Source organism: Tamandua tetradactyla, chromosome 25 (genome assembly GCF_023851605.1).
Source record: "Tamandua tetradactyla isolate mTamTet1 chromosome 25, mTamTet1.pri, whole genome shotgun sequence".
NCBI lineage: Eukaryota > Metazoa > Chordata > Mammalia > Pilosa > Myrmecophagidae > Tamandua > Tamandua tetradactyla.
The window spans coordinates 38,388,293-38,400,968 of NC_135351.1; the positions used below are offsets into that span (position 1 = coordinate 38,388,293).

The window sequence follows — 12,676 nt, forward strand, 5'->3', positions numbered from 1 at the left end:
CACCCCCCGACCAAAAAAAAAAACCTGATGGCTCTTAGATCAGCTATCAGGGTTCCATCTGTAAGGAGATTGTTCACCTGGTTTACCTGACAGTCCCAGGTCAGCCTATTGTGGGCTTGTTTTTGGCAATCCGTTTTGCTATCTTCGCAGAAGTCCTGCTATTGCTGGGTTTTGTTGACACTGTTTTTACAGAACAGTGCCTGACATGTTGTAAATAAATGCTTGAACATCTTTAACTAGTTGTTTCAACTCCTATATCTCATTTTTAAGTGTTAGTTTGTTCCCTTGACTGGGCCATATTTTCGTGCTTCCTAGTATGGCTCGTGATTTTTCCTGGTGTCTAGGTATCTGATTTCCTTGGTTAGTTTATTCTCAAGGTCATTTCCACTCTTTTCCCTAGGGTTTTCTCATTGGTTGGCTTTGTTATCTATTTGTTCTTTGACATTCAGTTCAACTTATTCTGGACCTCTAGCATAGCTTTTGTTTGATCAGAACTTTTCAGCTCTTGTTTTTCTGGTTCTTGCTCTGCCTACATGGGACTGTTTTGGAGGAGGGTCTCCCAAGATCTGATCCACTCCAGTCGGATTGTCCCAGACCAGGCAGGCCCAGGTCTCAGGAGGAGGGTGTGATCAGTGTCAAGTTTCCCTGAAGGTGAGACCCAGCCAGGTTGTCAGACTTTGCAGCAGAGCTTCCAGACTCTGCTTTTCCTGTCCTGCCCAGCAGGTGGCGCTTGTCAGCCCACAGCTCCCCACTGGTGTAAAGTGGTAGGGAGCCTTGAATTCTCAGCAGCCCGTGTCCCTTCCAGGGTTGGGGCTGAGACAGAGGCTGAGGTAGAAGGCAAACCTGGGCTGTTTCTATTTTCCAGCCCCTGGGGCCTGAGTCCTCTGAAAAAGGGCCACCACTTGAGCTGGGCCCTGCTCCCCTTTTCTTGGGGAAGATACACCCTTTAGGGAATTATCTCCTTCACTTGACTAGTTGCTTTGTGTCTCAGCCCTATCTTAACTCTGCCCTTGCCTTGGTCAGTGCTGCCAATGGAAATGCCTGAGGCTTTTTTGTTTTGTTTAATGGACTGCTAGATAAGAAAAAAAAAAAAAAAAGAAAAAAAAACTCTTTTTCAGAGCTGGTCCCTAGCCACCTGAGTTTGTCAAATAAGAGCCAGACAAACTACCTGGCTCCATATGCCGCTTTTCTTGGGACACAACTCTTTTCCAGTATTCTGATCCCAGACGACTCCAAGACTTCGTTTTGTTTTGTTTTTTCCTCACCAGCCCCACTTCTTCTCTGCCAGGAGAGCCCTCAGGGTTCCTTGTGTGTTTACTGTGGGTCTGTCTGCTCAGAGCTAGTGTTCAGCAGTCTGAATTTGTTAGTTAACGTCTGCAGTGGGAGCGTACTTGAGCACTCCTGGCCGTACTCCTAGTAGAGACTGCTTCTTTTTCCCACGGGGAAGTTTCTCCAAAACAGCCTGCCATGATGGCGGGGGAGGGGCACCAGTCTCCGCAGTTTGGAGGACTTTACTTACAGTTCTGTGCTGTGATCTCAGCCCTTCCGCCTGTTCCAGAATGGTTTATGATACGTTTCTGGTCACGGAAGACTCCCAGAGAGTTGTTCCAGACAGTTCCTTGCTATTTCCTAGCTGCCCTAGAGAACTAACTAAATTCCATACCTCCCCATGTCGCCAACTTTCCCTGCCTCCCCAGCACCCTCCAGTGAATAAATGCTTGGTAAATATTAGCTCAGAAATGGTTTGTTGGCTTTCAGAATTGTTTGTGCTAATTCTTATTTATAATGTAGTTAGGAATTGAGCTGTTTACATCAAAAACTACGCTATAGATTGTTAGGAAATATGTTGCACATACACTGCAAATGCCTACACGTGCACACACAAATATTAGAAACTTTACATCATCTATTTCTATCAGTCATTGAACAATAAAGAAGACATTTCTGAGCAACGTGATCTAGGAACAGGCTTTAAAGGGGGATTGCATTCATGTGACACTGAAGTGTTTTCCTAGGATTTCTCATGGGACATTGGTGGAAGGTGGCTTAAGGCATATTTTTACAGAGCTTCTTGGCTTTTATAGGATTCTCGTGGTCATGACTGGGTTTCCAATGCAATTCTCCTGGTCCGAATTCTGCCTCTAGAGACTGTTTGCTTTGTGGATTGTGGGCTTTCTAGGGTCCTCTTTCCAAAGACACCGGGGTGCAGGATGCTCCGTGCACCTTTGCAGGACTTCTTCACTGCCTCCTGCCACGAGCTGCCCAGGCTCCCATGGTGAAAACAGTGCAGCCTGCTCCACTGTCCTGCAAAGTCTCCTTGTGTGTCTCTCTCTTCCTTCCCTTAGAGTTTTTTTTTTTTAAATGAGAAATTGTCACACACATACATTCTATACATAGTGTACAATCAGTGGCTCACGGTATCATCACCCGTGTATTCATCACCATGATCATTTTTTAGAACATTTGTATCACTCCAGAAAAAGAAATAAAAAGAAAAAAAGAAAAACTCATACATCCAATACCCCTTACCTCTCCCTCTCATTGACTACTAGTATTTCCATCTACCCAATTTATTTGGACCTTTGTCGCCCCTATTATTTATTTGTTTATACCTCCATATTTTTTTTACTCATTATCCATACCCTGGATAAAAGAAGCATCAAACACAAGGTTTTCACAGCCACACAGTCACACTGTAAAAGTTATATCTTTATACTATCGTCTTGAAGAATCAAGGCTATTGGAACTCAGCTCAACAATTGCAGGTACTTCCCTCTAGCCTCTCCAATACACTATAAACTAAAAAGGGATATCTATATAATGCATAAGAATAACCTCCAGGATAACCTCTCAACTCTGTTTGAAATCTCTGAGCCATTGAAACTTTATTTGATTTCTTTCTTCCCATTTTTGGTCAAGAAGGCTCTCTCAGTCCCTTGATGCTGGATCCTGGCTCATCCCAGGAGTACTGTCCCACATTGCCAGAGAGATTCACACCCCTGGGAACCATGACCCATGTAGGGGGGAGGGCAGTGAGTTCACCTGCTGAGTTGGTTTAGAGAAAGAGGCCACTTTTGGGCAACAAAAGAGGTTCTCTGGGGGTAATTGTTAGGCCTATCCCTTAAATTTTTGCAACCTGTACACTTTCTTTGGATTTCACTCCCTTAGCTCCTTTTATTTCTACTAACTAAATGTCACGCCTCTCCTGCCCTCTGAATGGGTTCTTCCTCTGAAATTGCACTGTGGTCAATCCTTCCCCTGATAGCTATTTCCAAAATCAGGGCTGTTCGCTCCATAGGGGTGTGTGCCTCTGACATGTTTGGTCTCTCGGAAGGATTTGGAAAATGCACTCAGGTCCCATGTGCTCACAGGCCTTGGAGCTGTGGTATTTATAGAGTTCTATATTAGGTAAGTGGAGATACCAGAGGCTGCTGAAATTCAAGGATTTTTGGAAGGATAATTGGGCTTAGAGGGATCTTTGTACCATCTCTGCCTGGCTGTCTCCCCCATGCTCTCCCCACTCCCCGTCATCCCAGGACAGACGTGAGAGAGGAACCTGCACTGAAGTAGCCTTGTCGGCAGTGAGGCAGGCTCAGGGCTAATTCCATTCTGCTTCTGACATATTACTTACCTCTCTTTCTCCTCATCTAGGCACGTGTATTAGTTAGGGTTCTCTAGAGAAACAGAATCAACAGGGAACACTTGCAAATATAAAATTTATAAAAGTGTCTCACGTGACCGCAGGAACGCAGAGTCCAAAATCCACAGGGCAGGCTGCGAAGCCGACGACTCCAATGGATGGCCTGGATGAACTCCACAGGAGAGGCTCGCCAGCCAAAGCAGGAATGCAACTTATCTCCTCTGAGTCCTCCTTAAAAGGCTTCCCATGATTGCATTTAGCATCACTAATTGCAGAAGACACTCCCCTTTGGCTGATCACAAATGGAATCAGCTGTGGATGTAGCTAACGTGATCATAACCTAATCCTATGAAATGTCCTCATTGCAACAGACAGGCCAGTGCTTACCCAATCAGACGAACAGGTACCACAACATGGCCAAGTTGACACCTGTCCCTAACCATGACAGTCCACCCCTTGTCAACTTGGCACCTATACCTTAGATTTCCAAATGAAAACAAAAATAAGCACACATTTTTTCTTTTACCTGACAATACTCAACTGTCCTGCATATAACTGGAAACACATTAAATCTCTCCAGAATAGGGTGCAAATCCTTGGACAACATTCATTCTTAAACTTGATATCTTACAACTTAAATAGTATAACACAAACAAAACAGCATTACAGTCCTCGTTTCTGTAACTGATCACGTGGTCGAAGTTCATATTTATCACTACCTTCTTCCACTACCCATTCCATGTTCCCTTTCCCCTCAGCAAGCACTTCAGCTGGCCGTGGTTCTTTGCCTGGTGGGGTGACCCAAACCTTCATTCCTGAAGTCTCAGAGCCATTAGTGGTCCTGCCTGGATTGTGTTGTTGCAGTTTTCCATTGATTTTAATCACAGGGCATGGTAGTACTAATAGACGCCCCAGGGGATCTCCTATATTCCAAGAAAACTCTTCTTTACCTCCATTATGTAGTTGCAGTCCTACTTCCTTCTGATAGTCAGGGTCAATTACCCCAGACAATAATGTAATTCCCTTCTTGGTGTGTTGATCCAGAGGCATAAGTAGCCCAAAGTGGCCAGGTGGCAATCTTAACTTCCAGTTCAGTGGTATCACTGTTGTTTCTCCTGGAGAAAGCACACCCCGTTTTGGAACTAAAACCTGTAGACCAGCAGAACTCAGGGTAGCAGGGACAGGAAGCAAAAATTTTCCCAGTGGATCACTAGGAGTAATAGTGAGTGGCACCACACCCATTTCCACCCCTTGGTTCCTGGACCCATGGATCCTGGCTATGGGAGAAACAGCACCATACAGTGGACGCTGATTCAGAGCATACACAGCTTCCTGGAGAACATTACCCCAGCCTTTCAAGTTTTTGCCACCTAGTTGGCACCGTAATTGAGTTTTCAAAAGGCCATTCCACCGTTCTATCAATCCAGCTGCTTCTGGATGATGGGGAACATGGTAAGACCAGAGAATTCCATGAGCATGTGCCCATTCCCGCACTTCATTTGCTGTGAAGTGTGTTCCTTGATCCGAAGCAATGCTATGTGGAATACCATGGCGATGGATAAGGCATTCTGTAAGCCCACGGATAGTAGTTTTGGCAGAAGCATTGCGTGCAGGGAAAGCAAAACCATATCCAGAGTATGTGTCTATTCCAGTTAGAACAAATCGCTGCCCCTTCCATGAAGGGAGTGGTCCAATGTAATCAACCTGCCACCATGTAGCTGGCTGGTCACCTCGGGGAATGGTGCCATATCGGGGGCTGAGTGTGGGTCTCTGCTGCTGGCAGATTGGGCACTCAGCAGTGGCTGTAGCCAGGTCAGCCTTGGTGAGTGGAAGTCCATGCTGCTGAGCCCATGCATAACCTCCATCCCTACCACCATGACCACTTTGTTCATGAGCCCATTGGGCAATAACAGGAGTTGCTGGGGAAACAGGCTGACTGGTATCCATAGAACGGGTCATCTTATCCACTTGATTATTAAAATCTTCCTCTGCTGAAGTCACCCTCTGGTGTGCATTCACATGGGACACAAATATCTTCATGTTTTTAGCCCACTCAGAAAGGTCTATCCACATACTTCTTCCCCAGACCTCTTTGTCACCAATTTTCCAATTATGGTCTTTCCAAGTCCCTGACCATCCAGCCAAACCATTAGCAACAGCCCATGAGTCAGTATACAAACGCACCTCTGGCCAGTTTTCCTTCCAAGCAAAATGAACAACCAGGTGCACTGCTCGAAGTTCTGCCCACTGGGAGGATTTCCCCTCACCACTGTCCTTTAAAGACACCCCAGAAAGGGGTTGCAATGCTGCAGCTGTCCACTTTCGGGTGGTACCTGCATATCGTGCTGAACCATCTGTAAACCAGGCCCGAGTTTTCTCTTCCTCAGTCAATTCACTGTAAGGAACTCCCCAAGAGGCCATAGCTCTGGTCTGGGAAAGAGAAGGTAATGTGGCAGCAGGAGTGGAAACCATGGGCATCTGTGCCACTTCTTCATGTAACTTACTTGTGCCTTCAGGACCTGCTCTGGCTCTATCTCGTATATACCATTTCCACTTTACAATAGAGTGCTGCTGTGCACGCCCAACTTTATGGCTTGGTGGGTCAGACAACACCCAACTCATGATAGGCAACTCAGGTCTCATGGTAACTTGGTGGCCCATGGTTAAGCGTTCAGTCTCTACTAAGGCCCAGTAGCAGGCCAAAAGCTGTTTCTCAAAAGGAGAGTAGTTATCTGCAGCAGATGGTAAGGCTTTGCTCCAAAATCCTAAGGGTCTGCGTTGTGATTCTCCTACTGGGGCCTGCCAAAGGCTCCAGACAGCATCTCTATTTGCCACTGACACTTCCAGCACCATTGGATCTGCTGGATCATATGGCCCAAGTGGCAGAGCAGCTTGCACAGCAGCCTGGACCTGTCGCAGAGCCTCCTCTTGTTTAGGTCCCCACTCAAAATTGGCAGCTTTTCTGGTCACTCGATAAATGGGCCGGAGTAGCACACCCAAATGAGGAATATGTTGTCGCCAAAATCCAAAAAGACCAACTAGGCGTTGTGCCTCTTTTTTGGTAGTGGGAGGGGCCAGATGCAGCAATTTATCCTTCACCTTAGAAGGGATATCTCGACAAGCCCCACACCACTGGACACCTAGAAATTTTACTGAGGTGGAAGGCCCCTGTATTTTTGTTGGATTTATCTCCCATCCTCTGACACGCAAATGCCTTACCAGTAAATCTAGAGTAGTTGCTACTTCTTGTTCACTAGGTCCAATCAACATGATATCATCAATATAATGGACCAGTGTGATGTCTTGTGGGAGGGAGAAACGATCAAGGTCTCTGTGAACAAGATTATGACATAGGGCTGGAGAGTTGATATACCCCTGAGGTAGGACAGTGAAAGTATATTGCTGACCTTGCCAGCTGAAAGCAAACTGTTTCTGGTGGTCCTTACTAATAGCTATTGAGAAAAAAGCATTTGCTAGATCAATAGCTGCATACCAGGTACCAGGGGATGTATTGATTTGCTCAAGCAATGATACTACATCTGGAACAGCAGCTGCAATTGGAGTTACCACCTGGTTGAGTTTACGATAATCCACTGTCATTCTCCAAGACCCATCTGTTTTCTGCACAGGCCAAATAGGAGAGTTGAATGGGGATGTGGTGGGAATCACCACCCCTGCATCTTTCAAGTCCTTAAGAGTGGCAGTAATCTCTGCAATCCCTCCAGGAATACGGTATTGCTTTTGATTTACTATTTTGCTTGGTAGGGGCAGTTCTAGTGGCTTCCACTTGGCCTTTCCCACCATAATAGCCCTCACTGCACGAGTTAGAGAACCAACGTGGGGATTCTGCCAGTTGCTCAGTATGTCTATGCCAATTATACATTCCGGAACTGGGGAAATAACTACAGGATGGGTCCGGGGGCCCACTGGACCCACTGTGAGACGGACCTGAGCTAAAACTCCATTGATCACCTGGCCTCCATAAGCCCCCACTCTGACTGGTGGTCCAGAGTGACGTTTTGGGTCCCCTGGAATTAATGTCACTTCTGAACCAGTGTCTAATAATCCCCGAAATATCTGATCATTTCCTTTTCCCCAATGCACAGTTACCCTGGTAAAAGGCCGTCGGTCTCCTTGAGGAAGACTTAGAGGAAGGTCAACAGTATAAATTTGTGGCAGTGTAACAGGTTTCTTCCCCATAGGGACCTGGCCTCCCCTTCATTCAAGGGGCTCAGGGTCTGTAAACTGTTTCAAGTCTGGAAATTGATTAAGGGGCCGTGATTCTGTGTTTTTGTAATTCAGGTTAGACTTCTGTTCCCTTGACCTAGAACTCTTTTGTTTATACAGCTCCAACAAGAATTTAGTAGACTGCCCTTCTATTGTATTTCTAGGCACCCCATGATTTACTAGCCAATGCCACAAATCTCTGCGTGTCATATAATTTTGATGCCTCCTTTGAGTTTGTTGTCTATTATAATACCCACGTCTACCCTGTCTTTGGTGATTAAGTGCTGCCACCTGGCTTCTGCCAACTCGGGATCCTGTCATCCCCATTGTGTTTAAGGATTCCAGCTCAGTGACAGCAGTTCCTACAGTAATATCTGACCTACAGAGAATTGCAACCACAGAGCTCTTGAGGGATGATGGTGCTAGTCTCACAAACTTATTTCTCACTGTTCTGGTAAAAGGTGCATCTTCTGGACATTCCTGGGGTGTAAGAGCAGGCTTTGCATGATAAATCCACTCTAACATCCCAATCTCTCTAAGCCTCTGGATCCCCTCATCTACATTATACCAGGGCAGTTCTGGCATTTCAACCTCAGGTAATGTTGGCCACCTTTTGATCCATGTTTCAACCAACCACCCAAACAAGCTGTTAACACCTTTTCTAACTGCTCTAGCTATAACATTGAATGCAGAATCTCTGCTTAGTGGGCCCATATCAATAAATTCAGCCTGATCCAGCCTTATATTCCTCCCACCATTATCCCACACTCTTAAAATCCATTGCCACACATATTCCCCTGATTTCTGTCTATATAAATTGGAAAACTCACACAGTTCTTTTGGAGTATAACGTACCTCCTCATGTGTGATACTTTGTACCTCACCTTTAGGGGCCTGTTGGGACTTTAGTCTAGTTATAGGTCTAGAAGAAATGAGGGGTGGTGGGGGTGGGTCATGAAAAGAATTAGAAATATCTTCCAAGCCATTTGCTTCAGGGCTTTCATTTGCAGTTTCATCTGGTGAAACAGGATTAATAACTCTAGGGCTAATCCCTTCAGGAGGAGGTTGGGTGGCCAATTCCTCAAGGCAGGCTGAAGGTGGGGCGGCTATGTCCTCAGGGCAGACTATTACAGGGTTATCTAAAGAAGGCTCAGCATGGTCTAGGGTTTCAACCTCACCCCCAACATCATTATCAATCCATATGTCACCATCCCATTTTTCAGGGTCCCACTCCTTTCCAATCAATGCCCTCACTTTAACGGCAGACACCATGCAAGACTGAGATTTCAGTTTACGTTGTAAAGTTGCTACTCTAACAATAAGATTCTGAGTCTGATTTTCAGAGATCTCAAGTCTACGGCTACAGGAAATAAAATTTTCCTTGAGGATACTCATAGAAACCTCTACATCTTTCAGACGGCACTTAAGCTTCTTGTTTGAAGCCTTAAGCCCATCCCTTTCACCCTTTAATGCAGACAGTGTATCTAACAACAACCAACCAACATCTCTATAACTCTTATTTCTACAAAACTCTGTAAAGGTGTCAAGAACATTATCCCCCAGAGTCTGGCTTCGTACAAGCGAAGCATTAGGAGAATCGAATGATGATATTTTGACTATCTCCTTTGCCAACTCAGTCCATGGATTGGGAGTGTCATTCTGATTATGGGAATCAGAGTCCTTAGTGTCTCTGAGCCCAGTCAGAGTAGAAAACCATTCATAAAAACCCATTTTTAAGATTCTGTTCCTTAAGAACCACTCCCGGTACCAAGATGTATTAGTTAGGGTTCTCTAGAGAAACAGAATCAACAGGGAACACTTGCAAATATAAAATTTATAAAAGTGTCTCACGTGACCGCAGGAACGCAGAGTCCAAAATCCACAGGGCAGGCTGCGAAGCCGACGACTCCAATGGATGGCCTGGATGAACTCCACAGGAGAGGCTCGCCAGCCAAAGCAGGAATGCAACTTATCTCCTCTGAGTCCTCCTTAAAAGGCTTCCCATGATTGCATTTAGCATCACTAATTGCAGAAGACACTCCCCTTTGGCTGATCACAAATGGAATCAGCTGTGGATGTAGCTAACGTGATCATAACCTAATCCTATGAAATGTCCTCATTGCAACAGACAGGCCAGTGCTTACCCAATCAGACGAACAGGTACCACAACATGGCCAAGTTGACACCTGTCCCTAACCATGACAGCACGTTTAAATCTGTTTTTAAGGGATGCAAAGTTAAAACGGTTTAAAAACAAGTCTGTGAAACCGCTGAGAAACCTAGTGCTGTGGCCCAGGCCTCCACACTGCCCACAGCCCCCTGCCAGGCAGGGGCGGCTCGGCCTCCAGGGCCCACTGGTCCCCACGCAGTTGCTGTTCCCCGGGGACTGGGCCTGCAGAGAAGGTCAGAGGGCAGCTGCGCGTGAGACTGGCAGATTCTTACCCTGCCAGGCTCGAAGAGCTCAAAGAGAGCCCAGGAAAGAGGTGCAGGCCCTGCCAAGGGGGCAGGTTTTCCCTGGTGCGTCTTGAGAGTTGGCTGGGGTGCAGGCTCCTGTCTGTGCTGTGTGCTCCGCGTGTTTGCCTGTCCGCAGACAAGTATTAAGCATGTGCGTGCTGTGCCTGTGTGTGTGTGTGTGTGTATAGAGAGGGGCAGGGAGGCGCCTACAACCCAAACAGCTCCCCCCATCGCCTAACTCACACAGGCCATGGGCATCTGCTTCCCAGGCTGCTGCAGCCCCCAGGACAGCTGTGACTCAGTGAGCCCCTCGGGCCAGCCCCCCGCAGTGCCGCCATCAGCGGTCTGACGCCTGGAGCCTGTGTTGGCCGGGCACACTTGGCATACATTTGGAGGGATTTCAGTTGAGAAGTGTTACTGCTTATAATTATTTTTGTTTTTATTTTTGTTTTTTTAATTCTAGATGGACAGTTTGAGAAAGAGAAGTCTTTTAATTGGAGCATTTCATACTTATTTTTCTTAATAACGGCTCAAATGCTTGGTCAGAGGGGTTCACCTGAACTTTATAGCAAAGCCCATCCTGAAATAGCCTTCCAGAATAAAATTTTTAAAATGTGGCTTTAATGGATGCTGTGGGCCTCCTCTTTTGCCCCTCCAGTCTGTTCTGTGTCCGGTTTCCAGAACGATCTTTCTAAAACATCGTGGGATGGTGTCGTTGTTCCATTTGCAGAATAGAGCCTGGGGTCTTAGCATTGACCCTTCCTGGCCGGCCAGCCCCCACTGCTGCTCCAGCCACACCCTCTCCACCGGAACTTCCTCCACCCTTCGCACACTCTCTCTGCCCAGCCCCTCCCCGTGGCTGATGCCACTAAACTACTGCTTCCTCTGGAAGTCCTTCCTCGGTGTTTCCACGCAGGGCGGGTGCCCGCCAGCATGCTCCCCTGGAACCCTGGGCTAAATGGTGCTCTGTAGCCCTTCCCATGCAGTGCTTTTTCTACTTGCTAGCCCCTCGAAAGGTGCTGCTCCAGGCCAGCTACTCCATCATGCTCAGTGGTATAGGGAAGCTTCTAGAAGCATGAGCCTAGAGATGGCAAGTCTAGTGATCTGCCTTCTTTCTCTGACTCCAACCACCACCCGGGCAAATGGTGCCCTCCTGGTAGAGGTGCAGCTCTCACCCCTCTCTCCTTCCACCCTCAGGCAGTGCAGGGGAAAGTCCATATCCAAGTGGATTTTCCTTTCCCCAACAAGCACAGCATTGATTTAATCCTGGTGTAGTTGTCTTCAAACAAGGGAGAGCATTGTAAAGGGATGGGCCGGCAACTGTTTTTTGTAAAGAGCCATGTGCTATCTCTAAGAATAATTTCGTGGGGGTGGCAGGAGAATATGTCCCTTGGGAACCCACGTGGTCAGAGAAGAGTCAAAGCCAAACACTGCATAGAAAAGTGCTGACCAATTCAGAGTGGTGAGTGGTGTCCCAAGGGGGTTAGACCATTAAAAGTATTAAAATGTGAGGTTTCTGCAATGCCTGATGTTTTCCAAGTGTGTCTCCCCACATCCGTGTTTAATTGTGCCTCTTGGGTATGTGTGTGGCTTCCCCGCAGTGAGAACCAGCAGCTGCAGCTTCTGTACTCGGAGTGCATTCTCTCCATGCTCAGCAGCTCCTCGTGCTCCATGCGCCTGCACCGAGGCTTCACGGACCTGATCTGGTGAGCACCCAGCCCTTAGCACCCCCCACCTGGGCCAGCCGCGGGCACACCTGCCGCTGGGGTCGGTGGGTCCCTGTATCAGACCAAACCTCAGAGGGAAGCAGCTACCTATTGTTCTATAATATGCTCCCGCCCCCCAGGCCCTCCTACATTTCTCAACATCGTAGGAACAAGGGACCAAAACAAGAAGCTCTCCTGGGTTACCTGCCAGTGGGTTCTAAAGGCATGCATGGAAGGCCCTGGAAGCTTGTGCAGGGGGACGAGAGCTACCGACCCTTGTTCTGGGCACTGCCTTGGCCCGTTTCTGCATCTCCATCTGCGCACCCCTCAATTCGTCCTGCTTTCAGACCCCCCAGCCACAGGCTGCCAGTGGGCAGCTCGAGGTCTGGACGCTGACACCCAGGGATGCAGTCGGATGATGTCTGGAATTGGAAATTAACTTCTCAAATGAGAAGTATGAATAGTCTTGTTCCTTATAGTGAAATGACACTTTGAATCTAAGCCCTTGAGCACTCTGCACACACAGGATGGCTCCTCCGTTACTTGATACCGTGTTGAGTTAACCCCAGCTGGGGACACGCCCATGGAGAGGCAGGGGTATTGGGGCACTAAGTCGCCAAAAGAAGGAGCCTAAGGGACCCGCCTCCTC

General features: G+C 47.3%; 1 protein-coding gene across 1 annotated transcript in view; it reads left to right on the forward strand.

The window, feature by feature from the left end:
* Positions 1-12,676, forward strand: part of ARFGEF3 (ARFGEF family member 3) — a 159,160-nt gene that overhangs the window by 77,213 nt on the left and 69,271 nt on the right. The window contains exon 9 of the mRNA XM_077143279.1: positions 11,923-12,027. Coding sequence (XP_076999394.1) covers positions 11,923-12,027 — 105 coding nt within the window. The remainder of the gene's footprint in view (positions 1-11,922; positions 12,028-12,676) is intronic.